The sequence below is a fragment of the Nerophis lumbriciformis genome, linkage group LG21 (assembly GCF_033978685.3).
Source record: "Nerophis lumbriciformis linkage group LG21, RoL_Nlum_v2.1, whole genome shotgun sequence".
Lineage (NCBI taxonomy): Eukaryota > Metazoa > Chordata > Actinopteri > Syngnathiformes > Syngnathidae > Nerophis > Nerophis lumbriciformis.
In genome coordinates, this window is record NC_084568.2 from 40,728,801 (window position 1) to 40,755,280 (window position 26,480).

A 26,480-nucleotide genomic window follows, 5' to 3' on the forward strand; every position below is an offset into this window, starting at 1 on the left:
GACGCTGTTTTGAAACTTGATCAAGCCTTTCTCACTACCAACACCATCCAACAGCACACACACTCACATTTCGGGTCACAGGAATTTAATATGAAACCTGTCAGGTTCAAACACCGAACTATCTATTAAACAAGACAAGAAGCAAGGAATCAAACAGAGACAGGATTAAATTTAGCTCACGAGGAGAGCGCGTGAACCTGTACCCTCGTACAGTATTACCCCACGCTCTGAGGAACAAATTCCACGCCTCCGCATTTATTTGGGCATTTCCTGATTACATAGCTGCAGCTGCTTCTAAGGGGAGGGGTGTCATTATTCAGCAGCTGCACTGGGTCATAAATAGTTCAAAGAAAAGGTGCTTGGAGCGGCGTCAGGTTTGCCTCCTCTCTGCTCGTAGATTTCGAGTCCTTCCTGTGTCAGTCCAATAGATCAAAGAAACCGACACCTCCACGGCGCATTCCATCGCACACAGTGGAGGTTTACAAGCTGTAGGCCTTTTGCTTGATAAGATCAAAGACAGCGTTTGTCTTCACGCAGGACAACCTGAACTCCAAGAAAACAAGTTGTGTGATAACTTCCATCCATCCATCCATCTTCCTCCGCTTATCCGAGGTCGGGTCGCGGGGGCAGCAGCCTAAGCAGGGAAGCCCAGACTTCCCTCTCCCCAGCCACTTCGTCCAGCTCTTCCTGTAGGACCCCGAGGCGTTCCCAGGCCAGCCGGGAGACATAGTCTTCCCAACCAACGTGTCCTGGGTCTTCCCCGCGGCCTCCTACCGGTCGGACGTGCCCTAAACACCTCCCTAGGGAGGCGTTCGGGTGGCATCCTGACCAGATGCCCGAACCACCTCATCTGGCTCCTCTCCATGTGGAGGAGCAGCGGCTTTACTTTGAGCTCCTCCCGGATGGCAGAGCTTCTCACCCTATCTCTAAGGGAGAGCCCCGCTACCCGGCGGAGGAAACTCATTTCAGCCGCTTGTACCCGTGATCTTGTCCTTTCGGTCATAACCCAAAGCTCATGACCATAGGTGAGGATGGGAACGTAGATCGACCGGTAAATTGAGAGCTTTGCCTTCCGGCTCAGCTCCTTCTTCACCACAACGGATCGATACAGCGTCCGCATTACTGAAGACGCCGCACCGATCCGCCTGTCGATCTCACGATCCACTCTTCCCTCACTCGTGAACAAGACTCCAAGGTACTTGAACTCCTCCACGTGGGGCAAGATCTCCTCCCCAACCCGGAGATGGCACTCCACCCTTTTCCGGGCGAGAACCATGGACTCGGACTTGGAGGTGCTGATTCTCATCCCAGTCGCTTCACACTCGGCTGCGAACCGATCCAGCGAGAGCTGAAGATCCTGGCCAGATGAAGCCATCAGGACCACATCATCTGCAAAAAGCAGAGACCTAATCCTGCAGCCACCAAACCAGATCCCCTCAACGCCTTGACTGCGCCTAGAAATTCTGTCCATAAAAGTTATGAACAGAATGGGTGACAAAGGGCAGCCTTGGCGGAGTCCAACCCTCACTGGAAACGTGTCCGACTTACTGCCGGCAATGCGGACCAAGCTCTGGCACTGAGCACACAGGGAGCGGACTGCCACAATCAGACAGTCCGATACCCCATACTCCCTGAGCACTCCCCACAGGACTTCCCGAGGGACACGGTCGAATGCCTTCTCCAAGTCCACAAAACACATGTAGACTGGTTGGGCAAACTCCCATGCACCCTCAAGGACCCTGCCGAGAGTATAGAGCTGGTCCACAGTTCCACGACCAGGACGAAAACCACACTGTTCCTCCTGAATCCGAGGTTCGACTATCCGGCGTAGCCTCCTCTCCAGTACACCTGAATAGACCTTACCGGGAAGGCTGAGGAGTGTGATCCCACGATAGTTAGAACACACCCTCCGGTTCCCCTTCTTAAAGAGAGGAACCACCACCCCGGTCTGCAATGATAACTTATATACAATTATTCTGACAAAACCCAAAGACCCAACAGTGTTCATGGCAGAGCTCAGCATCTTTTGTAAGGCAGGAATGGAGAATGCTTACAAAAGGAGAAAAAACAAAGAAAAACATGTGAAGAGTGTCAAGAGACAGGATGGTCAACCATAGCCTGTAGAGGTTGGATGCAGAGGGTTCATGGGAGCTTCCACCCAGATGCTCCTGAAGAACCCAGGAGGTACTCGGCTAAAGCTGGACAAGTCATCCAAGGATTTGGAAATAGCGAGTTTCTGTCCTTGGCTGAGAAGAAGTGGAAAGAGGGCTTTGAGGGGTGGCTAGGAGGAAATAATGGAGCCAAACATCAATGAAGAGTGGATCTCAGCTGATGACTCTTCACCATGGAAGGTGCGTCACGTGGTAACACTGCAGTTAATCCTTACCTGTGCTACATATATCATAACCACACCTTATAGAGGTCATATTAGGATTCAAATCACTTCTTTGTGATCTACATCAATTGTAGTGCTGGTTCTTTCATCCATTTTGTGCATAAATGTTGTTTTACAGACCATCTTCAAGCAGCTTTCTCACTGGCTCTTCAGGATGAGCCGTTTTGTAGGCGGTCCCATTTACGCGTCAAAGGCCAAGCCCACTTTGACCGTGTCTTCTCCTCCACATCCATGTTGTAGTTTTTAAAAGTTCCATGCGGAGTCTACTGACAAGATATAAGTCACAACTATACGCTACAGCGGAGGATTTTAGCTTGCACGTGCCTGTACGAGCCAGTCTGACCCACAAAAACAGGATGGAGAAAAAGAAGGAACTGATTGACTCCAACGTTGGACCGCCACTGGATTACGATGGTCGGGATCCCAAATGAACAACAACTGGTATTGTCAGGTAAGAAAATATATTGAATATATAATATATTTAAAAAAAAATATGTATATATATATATATATGTATGTATTATGTATACATGTATGTATATGTATGTATGTGTATATCAGAATCAGAATCAGAATCAGCTTTATTGTCATTACGCAAGGTAACGAGATTGAGGCCATTCCATACAGTGCGATGTGTGCATGCTAGAAAAACAATGTGCAAATATATAAAAATTTAAAAAATGTAGAAGTGCAATGAATATGGTGTGAAATGAATATATACATGACAAAACAAAACAAAAACAGGGTGGTTGGTGGAATGGGTTATTGCACCGAAGAGAAGGCAGTTATGAGGGACAATGGGGCAGTCCGTTCAGGATGGTTATGGCCCTGGGGAAGAAGCTGTTCTTTAGCCTGTTTGTTTTGGTTTTAATGCACCTGTAGCGCTTCCCAGAGGGCAGCAGGTGGAACAGGTCAGAGCCAGGGTGGGTGCTGTCTTTGATGATGGCACTGGCTCTGTTGAGGCAGCGGGAGGTGTAGATGTCCGTCAGAGAGGGGAGAGGGCGGCCGATGATCTTCTGAGCCGTCTTGACCACTCTTTGCAGCCTCTCCCTGTCTGCTGCAGTGCAGCTGCCGTACCATACCGTAATACAGTAGGTCAGCAGGCTCTCGATGGACGAGCGGTAGAAGGTCAGCAGCAGGTCAGGCTTCAGGTTGTACTTCCCGAGGACTCTAAGGAAGTGTAGCCGCTGCTGAGCCTTCTTGATGATTGATGTGGTGTTGACTGTCCAGGAGAAGTCATTAGAGATGTGGACTCCAAGGTACCTGAAGGTGTGGACCCTCTCTACACGCTCGCCGTTGATGTAGAGGGGGGCAGGGTCGGTGCTGCTCCTCCTGAAGTCGACGATGATCTCTCTGGTCTTGCTGGTGTTGAGAGCGAGGTTGTTCTCCGAAGACCAGGCCGTCAGCTTCAGGACCTCTCTGTAGGCAGCCTCGTCACCCCTGGAGATGAGCCCGACCACTGTGGTATCGTCGGCAAACTTGACGGTAAGGTTGTCACTGTGGGCCGGACTGCAGTCATGGGTGTAAAGGCAGTAGAGGAGGGGGCTCAGCACACAGCCCTGTGGGGAGCCGATGCTCAGCGTGCGGGAGGATGAGAGGTGCGGGCCAAGTCTCACATTCTGGGGTCGGTCCGTTAGGAAGTCCCTTATCCAGGCGTTTGTGAGAGGGGGGAGGCCAAGAGTGTCCAGTTTATTGCAGAGTCTGTCCGGGATTATTGTATTGAAGGCAGAGCTATAGTCCACAGACAGCATCCGGACGTAGCTCTGCTGCTGCTCTATATGCGTCTGTGTATATGTACGAATGTGCAAGAATGTGTGTTTGTGTATATATGTAGGTGTGAATGATTGATGGGTTCTACATGTAAAGCGACTTTGGGTACTTAGAAAAGCGCTATATATCCCAGTTATTATTATTATTATTATTATTATTATTATGTATGTGTGTGTATGTATGAATGTGTATATGTATAGTGTTTGTGTGTGTATATGTATGTCTGTGTATATGTATGTATGTATGTATATATATATATAGTGTGTGTGTGTTAGAGATGCGTGGTTTGCGGACACAACCGCGGAGTCGGACGGTTGAAATAAAAAAAAATTAGATTTTATCCGCGGGTCGGGTCGGGCGGTTGAAATTAAAAAAAATTAGATTTTAAATAGATTCAGGCGAGTGGCAGTTAAACCAATTCGGAAATATATATACATAGTTAAATGTTGTTACCCACATATGAAAAACGAGCAGGCACCTGCTGCATGCCACAACAGAAGAAGAAAAAAAAGAGAGATGGCAACGCCGGCAGCAAACGTGGTACGCGACAAACTAAAAAAGGGAATACTAAAGACCAGGGGGAAAAAAGGCCAGAAAAGTTCAGCATGGACTCGTTTTTATGAGGTTGTAAATCAGGATGATAGTAATGCTGGCTACGTGATTTGCAAGAGCTGCGACGCTGTTTATGTCTTGTTTATGTCTACGACAGTCACAAAACCGGGACATCTAACATGGTGCATCACATTTGTGCAAAACCCCGAATCTCCACAAACACCCTGAGCATGAGCAGTTTCGTCTGCCGTGATCCCAGAAGAGTGCCACAGTATGTTAAAACAAGATAGAACGCAGCTGCCTGCAGCAGTTTGAGTGACGCGCGCGCGAGCGCGCTTGGAGGTGCGCTCAGCGCGGCTCCCAGATGATTGCGCACTGGTGTGCGTCTGGGCCGTGACAGCGTGGCACGCATTGAATGTCTCTGCTGCATTGGATCAGTCTCCTTTCTTTAACAGGCAAAAGCTTTATAACCTCACTAATGCCTTGCATCGTCTATATTAGATATATAAGAACTGGCGGGTGCGGGCGGGTGCGGTTTTGATTAAATGTTAGTTCGCGTGGATGGCGGATGGTTGACGACTTTTGTGATGCGGTTGCGGATGAAATAATTGCCTATCCGCGCATCTCTAGTGTGTGTGTATATATATATATATATATATATATATATACACACGCACAAAAAAATTGATTCACATCTGATTCGCGATTGTTATTCATCTCAATTTTAAATTGTTTATCATTTTCAAAAATCGATTAAAAAAAATTAAAAATAAACTTTTATAAGAATCAATTAGAAAACCCAAAACGTTTTTAGACCATTGCCTTGAAAACCTGAAAGGGAGCTTTCTAACCTGTAACCTGTTTTGAAAAAGTTTTATTATAAATATTATACCAAACAGTGCGGTGCGAGAATCGTTTTGAGTCGAGAATCGATTCTGACTCGAGTCTATTTCCTGGGTGTCACGACTTGGACTGTGGCGTGGTTTGTTCTCCCGAGGTGCAAATGATTTGGACCAGACATGGCGTGAAGGTGAATACATTTGAATTCTAACTCAAAAAAATACAAAAAGGTATAAACAAAAGGCGCTCACAGCGGAGGTAAAACAACTTGGCTATGAAAACAAATACTTGCACGTGGGCAAAAAACTAAGGACATGAACAAAAGTCGCTAACTGTGGCATGAATAGAAACAACTTACTTGGACATGGCATGAAGTGCGCAGAGGTAAACAAAGTGTGAAGCAGAGAGTCAGGGGTATGATGTCGCCAGGGAGACTTCCTGGCAACAATGGGTTTAAATAATAGTGACATGATTAAAGACAGGTGCGTGAGTCGTGAGGGCAGGTGAAAACTAATGGGTTGCTATGGTGACAAATAAGAGTGCACATTGAGTCCAAACGTGGAACAGGTGAAACTAATGGGTAACCATGGAAACAAGACAAGGGAGTGAAAAGCCAGAAACCAAACAGTCCAATAACTAAACAAAACAAAACATGATTACACAGACATGACACTGGGAATCGGGATGGAATGGTTACGTGCGCAAAGATTCACACCCCTTAATATATACCATACATATATATATAGACCTTCTCCTCCCTGGTAAAATATGCATGTTTAAGGTAGAGGAGCATCTGCACTCAAAATAAAATGTGATAAAAATGTGCGTCACATGTAAGGTTGCAGTACTTCCCCTAAACTTAATTTTTTTCGGTTAGACTTTTATTTCTCCCTCAGTGGGGGGAAATTATGTTACTATCATTACCATTGTGCTGTAATCATGTTTTTAATGTACTATCGTTTTCTATTACATTTAATACTGATTGTGTTGTTACTTATTAATAAAACCTTAACTTAATTTTATTTAACCTTCCCACCAATCCCAATCATATTTAAGGTGCATTTATTAAGACTTGCAGCACCAAAATGCCCGACACAGATAACTAAACCATAGTCAAAGTGTATAATCACAGTATAATAAGTGTACTACAGCAGTGGTCTCCAACCACCGGTACCGGTCCGTGATGTATTTGCTACCGGGCCGCACAGAAACATTAATTGATTTATAAACTACCGCATTTTCTTCTAATTAACTTTCGCCTGTCCCACTAAACACACCAATATGATGGTTAATAGATGTATATTACAACTCCTTTGTTAGAGTACATGGGACAATGCACATACAAAACGTTAATGTACCAGATTGTAGCCAAAGTCACTATTTTTTTTTGCTGTTTATATCTGCCATACTTAGAAAGCCGGTCCGTGAGAATAATGCATACATTAAACCGGTCCCTGGTGGGAAAAAAAAGGTTGGGGAACCCTGTACTACGGTATAAAAACAGTACTACAGTACGACATCAACAGTGTTACACCTAAACACATTCACATTTTTGAACAACAATGAATGTTGAGTACCGTATTTTCCGCACCATAAGCCGCCCTGGGTTATAAGCCGCGCCTTCAATGAACGGCATATTTCAAAACTTTGTCCACCTATAAGCCGCCCCGTGTTATAAGCCGCATCTAACTGCGCTAAAGGAATGTCAAAAAAACAGTCAGATAGGTCAGTCAAACTTTAATAATATATTAAAAACCAGCGTGATGTGGGCGCGCATGGAGTCGTATATCAACATGGACGGAGCTGCGTGAAAAAAGCCACCCGGCCTCTTCGCGTAAACTTACCTTAACCACTCGCTCATCTTTTCTTCATCCATCCATCCCTTCGAGTTAGCTTTTATGATGACGCCGGCTGGAAAGGTCTCTTTTGGCAAGGTCTTCCTTTTGAATATCACCATGGGTGGAAGTTTCTGGCCATTAGCATGGCAAGCTAGAACCACAGTGAAGGATGACTTCTCATTCCCTGTGGTGCGAATATTCACCGTACGTGCTCCCGTTGTATCCACAGTGCGGTTCACAGGAATATCAAAAGTCAGTGGAACCTCGTCCATGTTGATAATGTTCTCTGGCCGGATCTTTTTTTCAGCTATCTTGTTTTTACAATATGCACGGAAAGTAGCCAGCTTTTCTTGAAAGTCTTTAGGCAGTTGCTGTGAAATAGTAGTCCGTGTGCGGATGGAGAGATTGCGTCTTTTCATGAACCGGAAACCTGTCGCTTAGTAGGAGCCATTTTGTGGTCTTTACAGATGTAAACACACAAAGGAAATGAAACGTAATATCCGCGCGCTTCTTCTTCTTCTACGGGGGCGGGTGGTTGCTTACAGTAGAAGAAGAAGCGCTTCCTGTTCTATGGGGGCGGGTGCTTACCTTGGCGGTTGCTTGCGTAGAAGAAGAAGCACTTCCTCTTCTACGGGGAAAAAAGATGGCGGCTGTTTACCGTAGTTGCGAGACCGAAACTTTATTAAAATGAATCTTAATATTAATCCATATATAAAGCGCACCGGGTTATAAGCCGCACTGTCAGCTTTTGAGTAAATTTGTGGTTTTTAGGTGCGGCTAATAGTGCGGAAAATACGGTAGATAATCTCCCACGGCACACCAGACTGTCTCTCACGGTGCCGCGGTACAGTGGTTGAAAAGCACTGCTCTAGAGATGTAAGAGGGCATGCAGTGATCCTGTGGGCCGCATTTATGAGCCCCTGTAATCTCTTTCTCTCTGCCACCGTGCAGCTAGAAAACCTCACAGAGATGCCATAGGTCAGTATTGACTCAACGGAGCAGCGATAGAAGGACAGGAGCAGGTTCTCAGAAAATACAGTCTTTGCTGACCTTTTTTTCTTAATAATGGTTTATTAGTTATTAGTTTAAAGTATTAATAATACATTATTATTAATAATGTATTATTATTTATTTTTTCTTTATTTAATTTATGTATTTGCAAATATTTTGTTTTTCTGCTGTTTCTTTCTTTTTGGGGCGCGGATATAAACAAAAACTAATATTTTGACATTTACAACAGACAACAGATATGTGATGTATGTGAATATGATGTAATGGATAGGAATGTCTGATGCTGGATGTCAATAAAAAATAAAAATAATAATAATAAACTAGTAATCCAAATGTAATATCTACATCCAGTAGATATAGTATGCAGTAAACGGGGACAGTTTTATACCTATAAAACTATTCTCCTCTTTAAATAAATGATTGGCATTGAAACAACATAAATGTAAAGGTATATCCCATTAATATTGCTTACATGTTGTCTATTACCGGCATCGCTAATCGGCTTCGCCATTTTACATTGAAACAACTTACGCGTCCTCCTATTGGACGAGCTGGCGAGTTGTAGGAAAAAGCCCTCCTGTGATTGGTCGATCTCCCCGCCCGCTGATTGGTTGTCTGCTTTGCAGATGGCGGTGGTGGACGGACGCTGCATTTAGCAAATATTCTTTTACTTTTCTCACTTCCCCTTCTTAATGTATAGTTTGAGGGCTATTTCCACATACACATTGTGTCGTTCTTCATTTGTCTTAATATTTAAAGCAGTGTAGCAGTCAATTTGTTTGTCTTATGCAGTGTGTAGAGAAGGTTATCCCGGTTAGCATCTTTGTTACAAGTTAGGCCTGATTGTGTTTGAACAATAGCCGCGACTCCATCTTGCTGGTTTTAATATCATTCATGCTTTTAACTCTTTGCTTTTTACTACACCATTAGTAGCAAAAACAACATGCCGCTTGTCTACATTCTCTCCCACTGACGCCTTTTTTTTTTATTACAAGAAGAATTGAGGAATCCCAAGAAGAAGAAGAAGCTGACAAAGGAAGATGGCTGCTTGGACGGTAAATAAAGACTGATATTATATATGTTATAGTATTATATCTATCTCCTAGTATATACCTTCATTTATCTTGGACATTTACATTTGCCGACAGTGTTAATGCATATTGTTTACTAATTCAGCTTTTCACATTTCCATTCATGACACGTTCAGACATAAGTCCATGTAAATGTGCTCTATATCATTTTATATATATAATCTATATTATGTTTATAATACATTCATATCTGTCATAAGTCCATGTAAATATGCTCTATATCATTCTATATATATTCTATATTATGTTTATAATACATTCATATCTGTCAAAAGTCCATGTAAATATGCTCTATATCATTTTATATATATTTTATATTATGTTTATAATACATCCATGTCCGCTCAATTGACATACATCCATGTAAATATGCTCTATATAATTTTATATATATTCTATATTATGTTTATAATACATTCATGTCCGCTTAATTGACATACATCCATGTAAATATGCTCTATATCATTTTATATATATTCTATATTATGTTTATAATACACTCATGTCCGCTCAATTGACATACATCCATGTAAATATGCTCTATGTCATTTTATATATATTCTATATTACCGGTATGTTTATAATACATTCATGTCTGCTCAATTGACGTAAGTCCATGTAAATATGCTCTATATCATTTTATATATATATATATATATTCTATATTATGGTTATAATACATTCATGTCCGTTCAATTGACATACCGTACATCCATATAAATATGCTCTATATCATTTTATATATATTTTATATTATGTTTATAATACATTCATGTCTGCTCAATTGACATAAATCCATGTAAATATGCTCTATATCATTTTATATATATATATATATTCTATATTATGGTTATAATACATTCATGTCCGTTCAATTGACATACATCCATATAAATATGCTCTATATCATTTTATATATATATTCTATATTATGTTTATAATACATTCATATCTGTCATAAGTCCATGTAAATATGCTCTATATCATTCTATATATATTTTATATTATGTTTATAATACATTCATGTCCGCTCATTTGTCATAAGTCCATGTAAATATGCTCTATATCATTTTATATATATTCTATGTTATGTTTATAATACATTCATATCTGTCATAAGTCCATGTAAATATGCTCTATATCATTCTATATATATTCTATATTATGTTTATAATACATTCATGTCTGCTCAATTGACATAAGTCCATGTAAATATGCTCTATATCATTTTATATATGTTCTATATTATGTTTATAATACATTCATGTCTGTCATAAGTCCATGTAATATGCTCTATATCATTTTATATATATATTCTATATTATGTTTATAATACATTCATATCTGTCATAAGTCCATGTAAATATGCTCTATATCATTTTATATATATTCTATATTATGTTTATAATACGTTCATGTCCGCTCATTTGTCATAAGTCCATGTAAATATGCTCTATATCATTTTATATATATTCTATATTATGTTTATAATACATTCATATCTGTCATAAGTCCATGTAAATATGCTCTATATCATTTTATATATGTTCTATATTATGTTTATAATACATTCATATCTGTCATAAGTCCATGTAAATATGCTCTATATCATTTTATATATATTCTATATTATGTTTATAATACATTCATATCTGTCATAAGTCCATATAAATATGCTCTATATCATTCTATATATATTCTATATTATGTTTATAATACATTCATGTCCGCTCATTTGTCATAAGTCCATGTAAATATGCTCTATATCATTTTATATATATTCTATATTATGTTTATAATACATTCATATCTGTCATAAGTCCATGTAAATATGCTCTATATCATTTTATATATATTCTATATTATGTTTATAATACATTCATATCTGTCATAAGTCCATGTAAATATGCTCTATATCATTTTATATATATTCTATATTATGTTTATAATACGGGCAGCACGGTGGAAGAGGGGTTAGTGCGTCTGCCTCACAATATGAAGGTCCTGAGTAGTCTGGGGTTCAATCCCAGGCTCGGGATCTTTCTGTGTGGAGTTTGCATGTTCTCCCCGTGACTGCGTGGGTTCCCTCCGGGTACTCCGGCTTCCTCCCACCTCCAAAGACATGCACCTGGGGATAGGTTGATTGGCAACACTAAATTGGCCCTAGTGTGTGGATGTTGTCTGTCTATCTGTGTTGGCCCTGCGATGAGGTGGCGACTTGTCCAGGGTGTACCCCGCCTTCCGCCCGATTGTAGCTGAGATAGGCTCCAGCGCCCCCCGCGACCCCGGAGGGAATAAGCGGTAGAAAATGGATGGATGGATGGATGTTTATAATACATTCATGTCTGCTCAATTGACATAAGTCCATGTAAATATGCTCTATATCATTTTATATATGTTCTATATTATGTTTATAATACATTCATATCTGTCATAAGTCCATGTAATATGCTCTATATCATTTTATATATATATTCTATATTATGTTTATAATACATTCATATCTGTCATAAGTCCATGTAAATATGCTCTATATCATTTTATATATATTCTATATTATGTTTATAATACGTTCATGTCCGCTCATTTGTCATAAGTCCATGTAAATATGCTCTATATCATTTTATATATATTCTATATTATGTTTATAATACATTCATATCTGTCATAAGTCCATGTAAATATGCTCTATATCATTTTATATATATTCTATATTATGTTTATAATACATTCATGTCCGCTCATTTGTCATAAGTCCATGTAAATATGCGCTATATCATTTTATATATATTCTATATTACCGTATTTTCCGCACCATAAGGCGCCCTGGGTTATAAGCCGCGCCTTCAATGAACGGCATATTTCAAAACTTTGTCCACCTATAAGCCGCCCCGTGTTATAAGCCGCATCTAACTGCGCTAAAGGAATGTCAAAAAAACAGTCAGATAGGTCAGTCAAACTTTAATAATATATTAAAAACTAGCGTGATGTGGGCGCGCACGGAGTCGTATATCAACATGGACGGAGCTGCGTGAAAAAAGCCACCCGGCCTCTTCGCGTAAACTTACCTTAACCACTCGCTCATCTTTTCTTCATCCATCCATCCCTTCGAGTTAGCTTTTATGATGACGCCGGCTGGAAAGGTCTCTTTTGGCAAGGTCTTCCTTTTAAATATCACCATGGGTGGAAGTTTCTGGCCATTAGCATGTCAAGCTAGAACCACAGTGAAGGATGACTTCTCATTCCCTGTGGTGCGAATATTCACCGTACGTGCTCCCGTTGTATCCACAGTCACAGGAATATCAAAAGTCAGTGGAACCTCGTCCATGTTGATAATGTTCTCTGGCCGGATCTTTTTTTCAGCTATCTTGTTTTTACAATATGCACGGAAAGTAGCCAGCTTTTCTTGAAAGTCTTTAGGCAGTTGCTGTGAAATAATAATCCGTGTGCGGATGGAGAGATTGCGTCTTTTCATGAACCGGATCCCTGTCGCTTAGTAGGAGCCATTTTGTGGTCTTTACAGATGTAAACACACAAAGGAAATGAAACGTACGGTAATATCCGCGCGCTTTTTCTTCTTCTACGTGGGCGGGTGGTTGCTTACAGTAGAAGAAGAAGTGCTTCCTGTTCTATGGGGGCGGGTGCTTACCTTGGCGGTTGCTTGCGTAGAAGAAGAAGCACTTCCTCTTCTACGGGGAAAAAAGATGGCGGCTGTTTACCGTAGTTGCGAGACCGAAACTTTATGAAAATGAATCTTAATATTTATCCATATATAAAGCGCACCGGGTTATAAGGCGCACTGTCAGCTTTTGAGAAAATTTGTGGTTTTTAGGTGCGGCTAATAGTGCGGAAAATACGGTATGTTTAAATACATTCATGTCTGCTCAATTGACATAAGTCCATGTAAATATGCTCTATATCATTTTATATATATTCTATATTATGTTTATAATACACCTATGTCCGCTCAATTGACATACATCCATGTAAATATGCTCTATATCATTTTATATATATTCTATATTATGGTTATAATACATTCATGTCCGCTCAATTGACATAAGTCCATGTAAATATGCTCTATATAATTTTATATATATTCTATATTATGTTTATAATACATTCACGTCCGCTCAATTGACATACATCCATGTAAATATGCTCTATATCATTTTATATATATTCTATATTATGTTTATAATACATTCACGTCCGCTTAATTGACATACATCCATATAAATATGCTCTGTCATTTTATATATATTCCTAATTATGTTTATAATACATTCATGTCCGCTCAATTGACATACATCCATGTAAATATGCTCTATATCATTTTATATATATTCTATATTATGTTTATAATACATTCATGTCTGCTCAATTGACGTAAGTCCATGTAAATGTGCTCTATATCATTTTATATATATTCTATATTATGTTTATAATACATTCATATCTGTCATAAGTCCATGTAAATATGCTCTATATCATTTTATATATATTCTATATTATGTTTATAATACATTCATGTCTGCTCAATTGACATAAGTCCATGTAAATATGCTCTATATCATTCTATATATATTCTATATTATGTTTATAATACATTCATGTCCACTCAATTGACATAAGTCCATGTAAATATGCTCTATATCATTTTATATATATTCTATATTATGGTTATAATACATTCATGTTCGTTCAATTGACATACATCCATGTAAATATGCTCTATATCATTTTATACATATTCTATATTATGTTTATAATACATTCATGTCCACTCAATTGACATAAGTCCATGTAAATATGCTCTATATCATTTTATATATATTCTATATTATGGTTATAATACATTCATGTTCGTTCAATTGACATACATCCATGTAAATATGCTCTATATCATTTTATACATATTCTATATTATGTTTATAATACATTCATGTCCACTCAATTGACATAAGTCCATGTAAATATGCTCTATATCATTTTATATATATTCTATATTATGGTTATAATACATTCATGTTCGTTCAATTGACATACATCCATGTAAATATGCTCTATATCATTTTATACATATTCTATATTATGTTTATAATACATTCATGTCCACTCAATTGACATAAGTCCATGTAAATATGCTCTATATCATTTTATATATATTCTATATTATGTTTATAATACATTCATGTCCGCTCAATTGACATACATCCATGTAAATATGCTCTATATCATTTTATATATATTCTATATTATGTTTATAATACACCCATGTCCGCTCAATTGACATACATCCATGTAAATATGCTGTATTTACTCTTATGGTTAAATTAAATTCACGACACGTTCATGTCCACTCATTTGACATAAGTCCATGTAAATATCCTTTACATTATATTTCATACTATTTTGTATATTGTTTGTAATCAATTCATGACACGTTTATATCCGCTCATTTGTCCATGTAAATATGGTTTACATTATTTTTTATGTATTGTTTATAATCAATTTATGACATCTTCATGTCCACTCACTTGACATAATAATAATAATAATAATAATAATAATAGATTTTATTTGTAAAAAGCACTTTACATTGAGTAAACAACCTCAAAGTGCTACAGTGTATTAAAAAAAATATATATATATAATAAAAATAAAAACTACTACAGCCTAAGAGCTAGAACTTGTATGCATATATATTTAAAAAAAGAGGCTTTTTTAAAAAAGGGTTTTCAAGCCTTTTTTAAAAGCATCCACAGTCTGTGGTGCCCTCAGGTGGTCAGGGAGAGCGTTCCACAGACTGAGAGCGGTGGTGCAGAAAGCCCGGTCTCCCATTGTTCGTAGCTTGGTCCTCGGAGGTTGGAGGAGGTTAGCCTGTCAATGTAAATGTGTTTTACATTATATTCTGTAATATTTATGTCTTTTTATTTTTCGGACTATAATGTGCAATAATGTTGTATGTGTATATGTATATATATGCATATGTATGGATATATGCATGTGTGTGGATATATACGTATATATATGCATATGTATGGATATATGCATGTGTGTGGATATATACATATATATAGATACATATCTTCTTTTTTACTATTTACATTACTACATTATTGTGTATGCACCTTAGGGGATCTGCTCCAGTTTCGTTGTTCTTTGAACCTGTTCACTGTAATAATGACAATAAAACTCTATTCTATTCTAATTCTATTTAAAATTTACTCCTCATATATATATATATATATATATATATATATATATATATATATATATATATATATATATATATATATATTGTTTATAATCAATTCATGACACGTTCATGTCCACTCATTTGACATAAGTCCATGTATATATGGTTTACATTATTTTTTATATATTGTTTATAATCAACTAATGACATGTTCATGCCCTCTCACTTGTCATAAGTCCATGTACATATCCTTTACATTATATTCCATAATATTTATATGTACTCATTTATTATGTTTATATTCAATTCATGACACGTTCATGTCCACTCATTTGTCATAAGTCCATGTAAATATGCTTTACATTATATATATTACTATATATATTGTTTATAATAATTTATGACATCTTCATGTCCACTCACTTGACATAAACCAAAATTGATTCCCGGGCGCGGCCACCGCTGCTGCTCACTGCTCCCCTCACCTCTCAAGGGGTACTTTAACTTTAATTTAATAAGCCCACATGAATATGTGTTAATTATCTCCAGCACTCCCCGAAACCCCAAAAGGGACAAGCGGTAGAAAATGGATGGATGGATGGATGTTATATATTCTAGTTTCTTCAAAATAGCCACCCTTTGCTCTGATTACTGTTTTGCACACTTCAAGATTCAAGATGCTGTTTATTGTCCATTCTTTAACATGTACAATACATATAAGAACTGAAATTACATTTTCGGCAAAGTCCCACTACGAGCAGACATACATCACAGGGAGACAAGAACAGGATCGCCAACGGATCAGCCACTTACGGAGCTCCTTAAAAAAGGTGGGGAAAAGATGATATTTGGGAAGGGGGGAAGAGTAAAAAATATCAGTCAAAGGCTGGACACTCGGGAGGGGGTCCAGACCAAGGGAAAAAAACTACCGTATTTTTCGGACTATAAGTCGCAGTTTTTTTCATAGTTTATGAAAGTTGCATAATGTTTTTTTCCTTCTTTATTATGCATTTTTGGCAGGTGCGACTTATACTCTGAAAAATACGGTAACTTGCCATAGCACACATAAACATGTTACATATAATCACAACAACTCGCAACAGAGGAGCTCATGAGGGGAGCGCGTGAACCTGTACCCTCAAACAGTATTACCCCACGCTCTGAGGAAAGGGTTCCACGCCTCTTCCTTTATTTGGGCATTTCCTGATTACATAGCTGCAGCTGCTTCTAAGGGGGAGGGGTCATAAACAGCTGCTGCACTTGGTCATAAACAGTTCAAAGGAAAGGTGCTTGGAGCGGTGTCAGGTTTGCCTCCTCTCTGCTCGTAGATTTCGGGTCCTTCCTGGGGCAGTTGGAGCCATGGAGGCCGGCTGCCGCTAAAAAGCGCAACTTTGCTCACTCTTGGCGTTCTCTCCATGATCTTCAAGCACACCTGTGAAGTGAAAACCATTTCAGGTGTCTACCTCTTGAAGCTCATGGAGAGAATGCCAAGGGTGTGCAAAGCAGTAATCAGAGCAAAGGGTGGCTATTTTGAAGAAACTAGAATACAAAACATGTTTTCAGTTATTTCACCTTTTTTTGTTAAGTACATAACTCCACATGTGTTCATTCATAGTTTTGATGTGACAATGTAAATAGTCATGAAAATAAAGAAAAGGCATTGAATGAGGAGAAGGTGTGGCCTGTACTGTATGTATAATACAGACTAAGGGAATTGATGTTATTGCACCGTATCCCTGTGCTTCTACCCATCTTCCATGTTCCTACCATTTCCAAACTTCCCCCTCCCTCCTATTTGTAACAATTCTACAGTTTGGTGGAGGCACGGCTAAAAAAGGAGTTTTTAAATCCACTGCTTTTGCACTACTTTGGTTGGAATACATTTCTCTTGGTTGTACAAGTGTTCAGTATTAAGCACTACTACATGTTGCCCAGCAGGAGGCAGCAAATGGCAGGGGGGATGCTGGTAAATTGGAAGTGAACAAGAAAGACAAGCTGAGTTCCAAGTTGTCTGTGGAGAGAGTGTACCAGAAGAAGACCCAGCTGGAACACATTCTGCTCCGTCCTGACACCTACATAGGTTCTGTGGAGCCCATCACACAGGTAAGCACAACGTTGTCCTTCTGTTTAGAACCATTGTGTTTGCCACCAGTCATGTCAGGCCCACATCAACCTGTTGGCCCTGTTTCCACTGCAGCGGGTACCAGCACTAAATGTGTGTGTGTGTCGCTTCCACGCTGCTAATTAAAAGGGATGCAACAGTATCAAAATATTATCACGGAATTAAGACCACGGTGCAATATTATTACAGTATTAAGACCACGGAATGATATTATCACAGTATTAAGACCACGGTTTGATATTATCAGAGTATTAAGACCACGGTACAATATTATCACGGTATTAAGACCACGGAATTATATTATCACAATATTAAGACCACGGTACAATATTATCACAGTATTAAGACCACGGAATTATATTATCACAATATTAAGACCACGGTACAATATTATCACAGTATTAAGACCACGGTACGATATTATCACAATATTAAGACCACGGTACAATATTATCACAGTATTAAGACCACGATACGATATTATCACAATATTAAGACCACGGTACAATATTATCACAGTATTAAGACCACGGTACGATATTATCACAGTATTAAGACCACGATACGATATTATCACAGTATTAAGACCACGGTACAATATTATCACGGTATTAAGACCACGGTACAATATTATCACGGTATTAAGACCACGGAATTATATTATCACAATATTAAGACCATGGTACAATATTATCACAGTATTAATACCACGGTACAATATTATCACAGTATTAAGACCACGGTGCAATATTATCACAGTATTAAGACCACGGTACGATATTATCACAGTATTAAGACCACGGTACAATATTATCACAGTATTAAGACCACGGTACAATATTATCACGGTATTAAGACCACGGTACAATATTATCACGGTATTAAGACCACGGAATTATATTATCACAATATTAAGACCATGGTACAATATTATCACAGTATTAAGACCACGGTACAATATTATCACAGTATTAATACCACGGTACAATATTATCACAGTATTAAGACCACGGTACAATATTATCACAGTATTAAGACCACGGTACGATATTATCACGGTATTAAGACCACGGAATTATATTATCACAATATTAAGACCACGGTACAATATTATCACAGTATTAAGACCACGGTACAATATTATCACAGTATTAATACCACGGTACAATATTATCACAGTATTAAGACCACGGTACAATATTATCACGGTATTAAGACCACGGTACGATATTATCACGGTATTAAGACCACGGTACAATATTATCACGGTATTAAGACCACGGTACAATATTATCACGGTACAATATTATCACGGTATTAAGACCACGGTACAATATTATTACAGTATTAAGACCTCGGTACAATATCATCACGGTATTAAGACCACGGAATGATATTATCACAGTATTAAGACCACGGTTTGATATTATCAGAGTATTAAGACCACGGTACAATATTATCACGGTATTAAGACCACGGAATTATATTATCACAATATTAAGACCACGGTACAATATTATCACAGTATTAAGACCACGGAATTATATTATCACAATATTAAGACCACGGTACAATATTATCACAGTATTAAGACCACGGTACGATATTATCACAATATTAAGACCACGGTACAATATTATCACAGTATTAAGACCACGATACGATATTATCACAATATTAAGACCACGGTACAATATTATCACAGTATTAAGACCACGGTACGATATTATCACAGTATTAAGACCACGATACGATATTATCACAGTATTAAGACCACGGTACAATATTATCACGGTATTAAGACCACGGTACAATATTATCACGGTATTAAGACCACGGAATTATATTATCACAATATTAAGACCATGGTACAATATTATCACAGTATTAATACCACGGTACAATATTATCACAGTATTAAGACCACGGTGCAATATTATCACAGTATTAAGACCACGGTACGATATTATCACAGTATTAAGACCACGGTACAATATTATCACAGTATTAAGACCACGGTACAATATTATCACGGTATTAAGACCACGGTACAATATTATCACGGTATTAAGACCACGGAATTATATTATCACAATATTAAGACCATGGTACAATATTATCACAGTATTAAGACCACGGTACAATATTATCACAGTATTAATACCACGGTACAATATTATCACAGTATTAAGACCACGGTACAATATTATCACAGTATTAAGACCACGGTACGATATTATCACGGTATTAAGACCACGGAATTATATTATCACAATATTAAGACCACGGTACAATATTATCACAGTATTAAGACCACGGTACAATATTATCACAGTATTAATACCACGGTACAATATTATCACAGTATTAAGACCACGGTACAATATTATCACGGTATTAAGACCACGGTACGATATTATCACGGTATTAAGACCACGGTACAATATTATCACGGTATTAAGACCACGGTACAATATTATCACGGTACAATATTATCACGGTATTAAGACCACGGTACAATATTATTACAGTATTAAGACCTCGGTACAATATCATCACGGTATTAAGACCACGGAATGATATTATCACAGAATTAAGACCACGGTACAATATTATCACAGTGTTAAGACCACGGAATGATATTATCACAGAATTAAGACCACGGTACGATATTATCACAGTATTAAGACCACGGTATGATATTATCACAGTATTAAGACCACGGTACGATATTATCACAGAATTAAGTCCACAGTACAATATTATCACAGTATTAATACCACGGTACAATATTATCACAGTATTAAGACCACGGTACGATATTATCACAGTATTAAGACCACGGTACGATATTATCACAGTATTAAGACCACGGTACAATATTATCACAGTATTAATACCACGGTACAATATTATCACAGTATTAAGACCACGGTACAATATTATCACAGTATTAAGACCACGGTTTGATATTATCAGAGTATTAAGACCACGGTACAATATTATCACGGTATTAAGATCACGGAATTATATTATCACAGTATTAAGACCACGGTACAATATTATCACAGTATTAAGACCACGGAATGATATTATCACAGTATTAAGACCACGGTACGATATTATCACAGTATTAAGACCACGGTACGATATTATCACAGTATTAAGACCACGGTACAATATTATCACAGTATTAATACCACGGTACAATATTATCACAGTATTAAGACCACGGTACAATATTATCACAGTATTAAGACCACGGTTTGATATTATCAGAGTATTAAGACCACGGTACAATATTATCACGGTATTAAGACCACGGAATTATATTATCACAGTATTAAGACCACGGTACAATATTATCACAGTATTAAGACCACGGAATGATATTATCACAGTATTAAGACCACGGTACGATATTATCACAGTATTAAGACCACGGTACGATATTATCACAGTATTAAGACCACGGTACAATATTATCACAGTATTAATACCACGGTACAATATTATCACAGTATTAAGACCACGGTACAATATTATCACAGTATTAAGACCACGGTTTGATATTATCAGAGTATTAAGACCACGGTACAATATTATCACGGTATTAAGACCACGGAATTATATTATCACAATATTAAGACCACGGTACGATATTATCACGGTATTAAGACCACGGTACAATATTATCACAGTATTAAGACCACGGTACGATATTATCACGGTATTAAGACCACGGTACAATATTATCATGGTATTAAGACCACGGTACAATATTATCACAGTATTAAGACCACGGTACAATATTATCACAGTATTAGGACCACGGTACAATATTATTACAAAATGAAGACCACGGTACAATATTATCACGGTATTAAGACCACGAAATTATATTATCACAATATTAAGACCACGGTATGATATTATCACAGTGTTAAGACCACGGAATGATATTATCACAGTATTAAGACCACGGTACAATATTATCACAGTATTAAGAGCACGGTATGATATTATCACAGTATTAAGACCACGGTATGATATTATCACAGTATTAAGAGCACGGTTTGATATTATCACAGTATTAAGACCACAATCTTGCCTTCCTTCATACAAAGCTTTTCTATATATACATATATATCTATATCTAATTTCTTTCTTTCCCTCCAGCTTATGTGGGTTTTTGATGAAGAGGTTGGAATGAACCAGAGGGAAATAACCTATGTTCCTGGACTTTATAAAATCTTTGATGAAATTCTTGGTGAGTGAACTCTTCTATTATCATTGCTGAACCTTTTATACTTGACTTACTCTTTCCTCACTGGCTCTTACATCCTGTCCAAATGCAAACTCATAATCAAAATTAGTTACAGGGGTGTTCAAAATAGTGGATATTTTTATTGTTCCTCCATTGTTAAATGAAAAGAAATTCATTACGAATTAAATATATTAGACTAATTTGTTTTGTCAGCTTTAACACAAAGCTAAAATGTGAATGTTTTGTTCAGATAAACAAGGAAAATGTATTTAAAGATGCATGCATTTACACTTAGAAGGCAAATGAGATCACATATAAAAAATACGAAGCATTCATTGATTGAATTAAAAGCAAAGAGTGCACATTGAAATAAGTGTTTTCAGTCTGGACTTGAACATTGCCAAGGTTGAGGCCTGTCTCACATCTTCTGGAGGACTGTCCCTAATTTGAAGAGCATAAAAGTGAAGTGCATGCTACTTGTGCGTTACATTTTCCTCACAAGTTGGAAGTCGGCGCTTGGAATGACGTGTCAGCCGAGCTATGAGCGTCCCGGTTCGAGGTCGGAAATCAAGATGGCCACATCCACCCTGTAATAAGATAGTACGGGGTCAAGTGTGTCGAAGGCAGCGCTCAGGTCCAGCAGAACCAAGACTTGAGACTTTGATCATTAGTCACCTTGATCACATATCAGTTATCACATTGATCATATATCATTAATCATCTTGATCAGATACCATTAGTCACCTTGATCAGATGGATGGCTTTATAGTGCACCAGCATCCTGTAGTCCCCAACACTCAGATCAACATTTATTTCCCATGTGTGGTTGTGCATGTCTCTCTGAGTTGTATTAAAGTGCTTTGAAATTCTGCCAACTTTCTTTGCAGTCAATGCAGCTGATAACAAACAGAGAGACAAAAATATGAATTCAATCAAGATCACCGTTGACCCGTAAGTACATGTTGCATACTAGATAATTACACGCCCTGGCTAACATGATGAATCCGCAGACTTGGAGAATGTTCATTCAGTTGTTTCATTTTGTAGAAAAGAAGCAGATAACAGACATGACACAAAACTACAAAAGGCAACTTTTTGGCGTTAAGAAAATGTTGGTTGTCAGTAGCAGTTTAATCTTTAAAGGGGAACATTATCACAATTTCAGAAGGGTTAAAACCATTAAAAATCAGTTCCCAGTGGCTTATTTTATTTTTCGAAGTTTTTTGTTTTTTTTTCCAACTTTTTTTATTGGCATTTTCAAATAGACAGAAAAAAGTGCAAGTCAAAACAGTACAATTTTAAAGTCAGTAAATGATTCACACCCTTTCCCTTAAAACCCAAACCACCCCACTCAGGTCCCACTAACGAGGGACAAATGGCACAATTATGTAACAAGTAAGACGACAAAGACAGACACATTCTCACACACACACACACACACATACGAGGCCAGAGACAGACAGATATATATAAAAAATATATATATATAATAATAATAATAAAATAAAATAAAAATTAATAATAATAATATATAATAAAATAAAAAATAGAATAAAATAATACTAATAAATAAAAGGGAGATTATTCCTCATCTGCGTCTGGGCATATGTCAAGAGAGTTGACATACAGCAAAAAAGGGCTCCATGAGCTTTCAAATGCTTGAACCGAGCCTTTTAGCGAAAACCTAAGTTTTTCCAGTTTTAGATTGTAGAGAACCTCTCTAATCCAACGGCCGTGTGATGGGGGGCGAGCCAGCTTCCAATTAAACAAGATCAATCGCCTGGCCAGCAGGGTCGTAAAAGCAACAGCGCGTTTTAGTGGTACCGGGCACATGTTATCGGGGCATACGCCAAAAATGGCTGATAATGGGTTGGGAGGAAAGTTTTGACCGTATGCTTTTCCAATTGTGTCAAAAATGTCCTCCCAAAAGGAACATAGTTTAGAGCAGGACCAGAACATATGGACGTGATCAGCCGGAGATTGTTTGCATCTATTGCAGGTATTGCTAACAGTGGGGTAGATTTTGGATAGTTTTGAATCAGTGTAGTGAATTTTATGGATTACTTTGCATTGGATGAGACTATGACGGGCACATATTGAGGAGGAGTGAACCAGTTTCAGGGCCGAGTTCCAGTGTTGATCGGATATGTTGGTATTAAGATCGCTCTCCCACGAGGTTCTTATCACTGATAGAGAGTTTGGAGCAACTGAACTTAAGGAGGTATATAACACGGAGATACATTTTTTATGATTAGGGCTCAAAGATAACAATGTATCTATAAGAGTTTCCGGAGGACGATTTGGAAAGTGTGGGAACTGCTTCTTTACGAAGTCCCTCGCCTGAAAGAAACGAAAAAGGTGGGAGTTCGGCAAATCGTATTTGGAAGAGAGTTCAGTGAAGGATGAGAACACTCCGTCTGCATAGAGGTCTTTCACAGTGGTGATACCATGATCGTGCCAAGTCATAAATGCGGGGTCAGTACGGGAAGGTTTAAATAATTGGTTTTTAAGTAGCGGGGTCAATATAGATGGGCCCTGAGAACCCAAGTATTTTCGTAGCTGGTTCCATATTTTAATGGAGATTGATACAATGGTGTTTGCGCCTTCAAGTTTAAATGGGAAAGGGAGTGATTTAAAAAATTTTTTTACCCATCACGCAATATCCCTAAAAAAAGCTTCAAAGTGCCTGATTTTAACCATCGTTATATACACCCGTCCATTTTCCTGTGACGTCACACAGTGATGCCAACACAAACAAACATGGCGCATAGAACAGCAAGCTATAGCGACATTAGCTCGGATTCAGACTCGGATTTCAGCGGCTTAAGCGATTCAACAGATTACGCATGTATTGAAACGGATGGTTGTAGTGTGGAGGCAGGTAGCGAAAACGAAATTGAAGAAGAAACTGAAGCTATTGAGCCATATCGGTTTGAACCGTATGCAAGCGAAACCGACGAAAACGACACGACAGCCAGCGACACGGGAGAAAGCGAGGACAAATTCGGCGATCGCCTTCTAACCAACGATTGGTATGTGTTTGTTTGGCATTAAAGGAAACTAGCAACTATGAACTAGGTTTACAGCATATGAAATACATTTGGCAACAACATGCACTTTGAGAGTGCAGACAGCCCAGTTTTCATCAATTACCGTATTTTCCGCACCATAAGGCGCCCTGGGTTATAAGCCGCGCCTTCAATGAACGGCATATTTCAAAACTTTGTCCACCTATAAGCCGCCCCGTGTTATAAGCCGCATCTAACTGCGCTAAAGGAATGTCAAAAAAACAGTCAGATAGGTCAGTCAAACTTTAATAATATATTAAAAACCAGCGTGATGTGGGCGCGCATGGAGTCGTATATCAACATGGACGGAGCTGCGTGAAAAAAGCCACCCGGCCTCTTCGCGTAAACTTAAACTTACCTTAACCACTCGCTCATCTTTTCTTCATCCATCCATCCCTTCGAGTTAGCTTTTATGATGACGCCGGCTGGAAAGGTCTCTTTTGGCAAGGTCTTCCTTTTGAATATCACCATGGGTGGAAGTTTCTGGCCATTAGCATGGCAAGCTAGAACCACAGTGAAGGATGACTTCTCATTCCCTGTGGTGCGAATATTCACCGTACGTGCTCCCGTTGTATCCACAGTGCGGTTCACAGGAATATCAAAAGTCAGTGGAACCTCGTCCATGTTGATAATGTTCTCTGGCCGGATCTTTTTTTCAGCTATCTTGTTTTTACAATATGCACGGAAAGTAGCCAGCTTTTCTTGAAAGTCTTTAGGCAGTTGCTGTGAAATAGTAGTCCGTGTGCGGATGGAGAGATTGCGTCTTTTCATGAACCGGAAACCTGTCGCTTAGTAGGAGCCATTTTGTGGTCTTTACAGATGTAAACACACAAAGGAAATGAAACGTAATATCCGCGCGCTTCTTCTTCTTCTACGCGGGCGGGTGGTTGCTTACAGTAGAAGAAGAAGCGCTTCCTGTTCTATGGGGGCGGGTGCTTACCTTGGCGGTTGCTTGCGTAGAAGAAGAAGCACTTCCTCTTCTACGGGGAAAAAAGATGGCGGCTGTTTACCGTAGTTGCGAGACCGAAACTTTATGAAAATGAATCTTAATATTAATCCATATATAAAGCGCACCGGGTTATAAGCCGCACTGTCAGCTTTTGAGTAAATTTGTGGTTTTTAGGTGCGGCTAATAGTGCGGAAAATACGGTAATATATTCTGTAGACATACCCTCATCCGCTCTCTTTTCCTGAAAGCTGATCTGTCCAGTCCAGTTGGAAATGCATCTGCTTTGAGTGTCGCAGGATATCCACACATTCTTGCCATCTCTGTCGTAGCATAGCTTTCGTCGGTAAAGTGTGCGGAACAAACGTCCAATTTCTT

General features: G+C 38.4%; 1 protein-coding gene across 1 annotated transcript in view; it reads left to right on the forward strand.

Moving 5' to 3' along the window:
• Nucleotides 1–9,030: 9,030 nt before the first annotated feature.
• The window catches only part of top2b (DNA topoisomerase II beta), a 124,187-nt gene continuing 106,737 nt past the window's right edge, over nt 9,031–26,480 (forward strand). The window contains exons 1-4 of the mRNA XM_061982366.2: nt 9,031–9,461; nt 17,638–17,802; nt 22,001–22,091; nt 22,976–23,039. Of these exons, the coding sequence (XP_061838350.1) occupies nt 9,447–9,461; nt 17,638–17,802; nt 22,001–22,091; nt 22,976–23,039 (335 nt within the window). The 5' untranslated portion in view covers nt 9,031–9,446. The remainder of the gene's footprint in view (nt 9,462–17,637; nt 17,803–22,000; nt 22,092–22,975; nt 23,040–26,480) is intronic.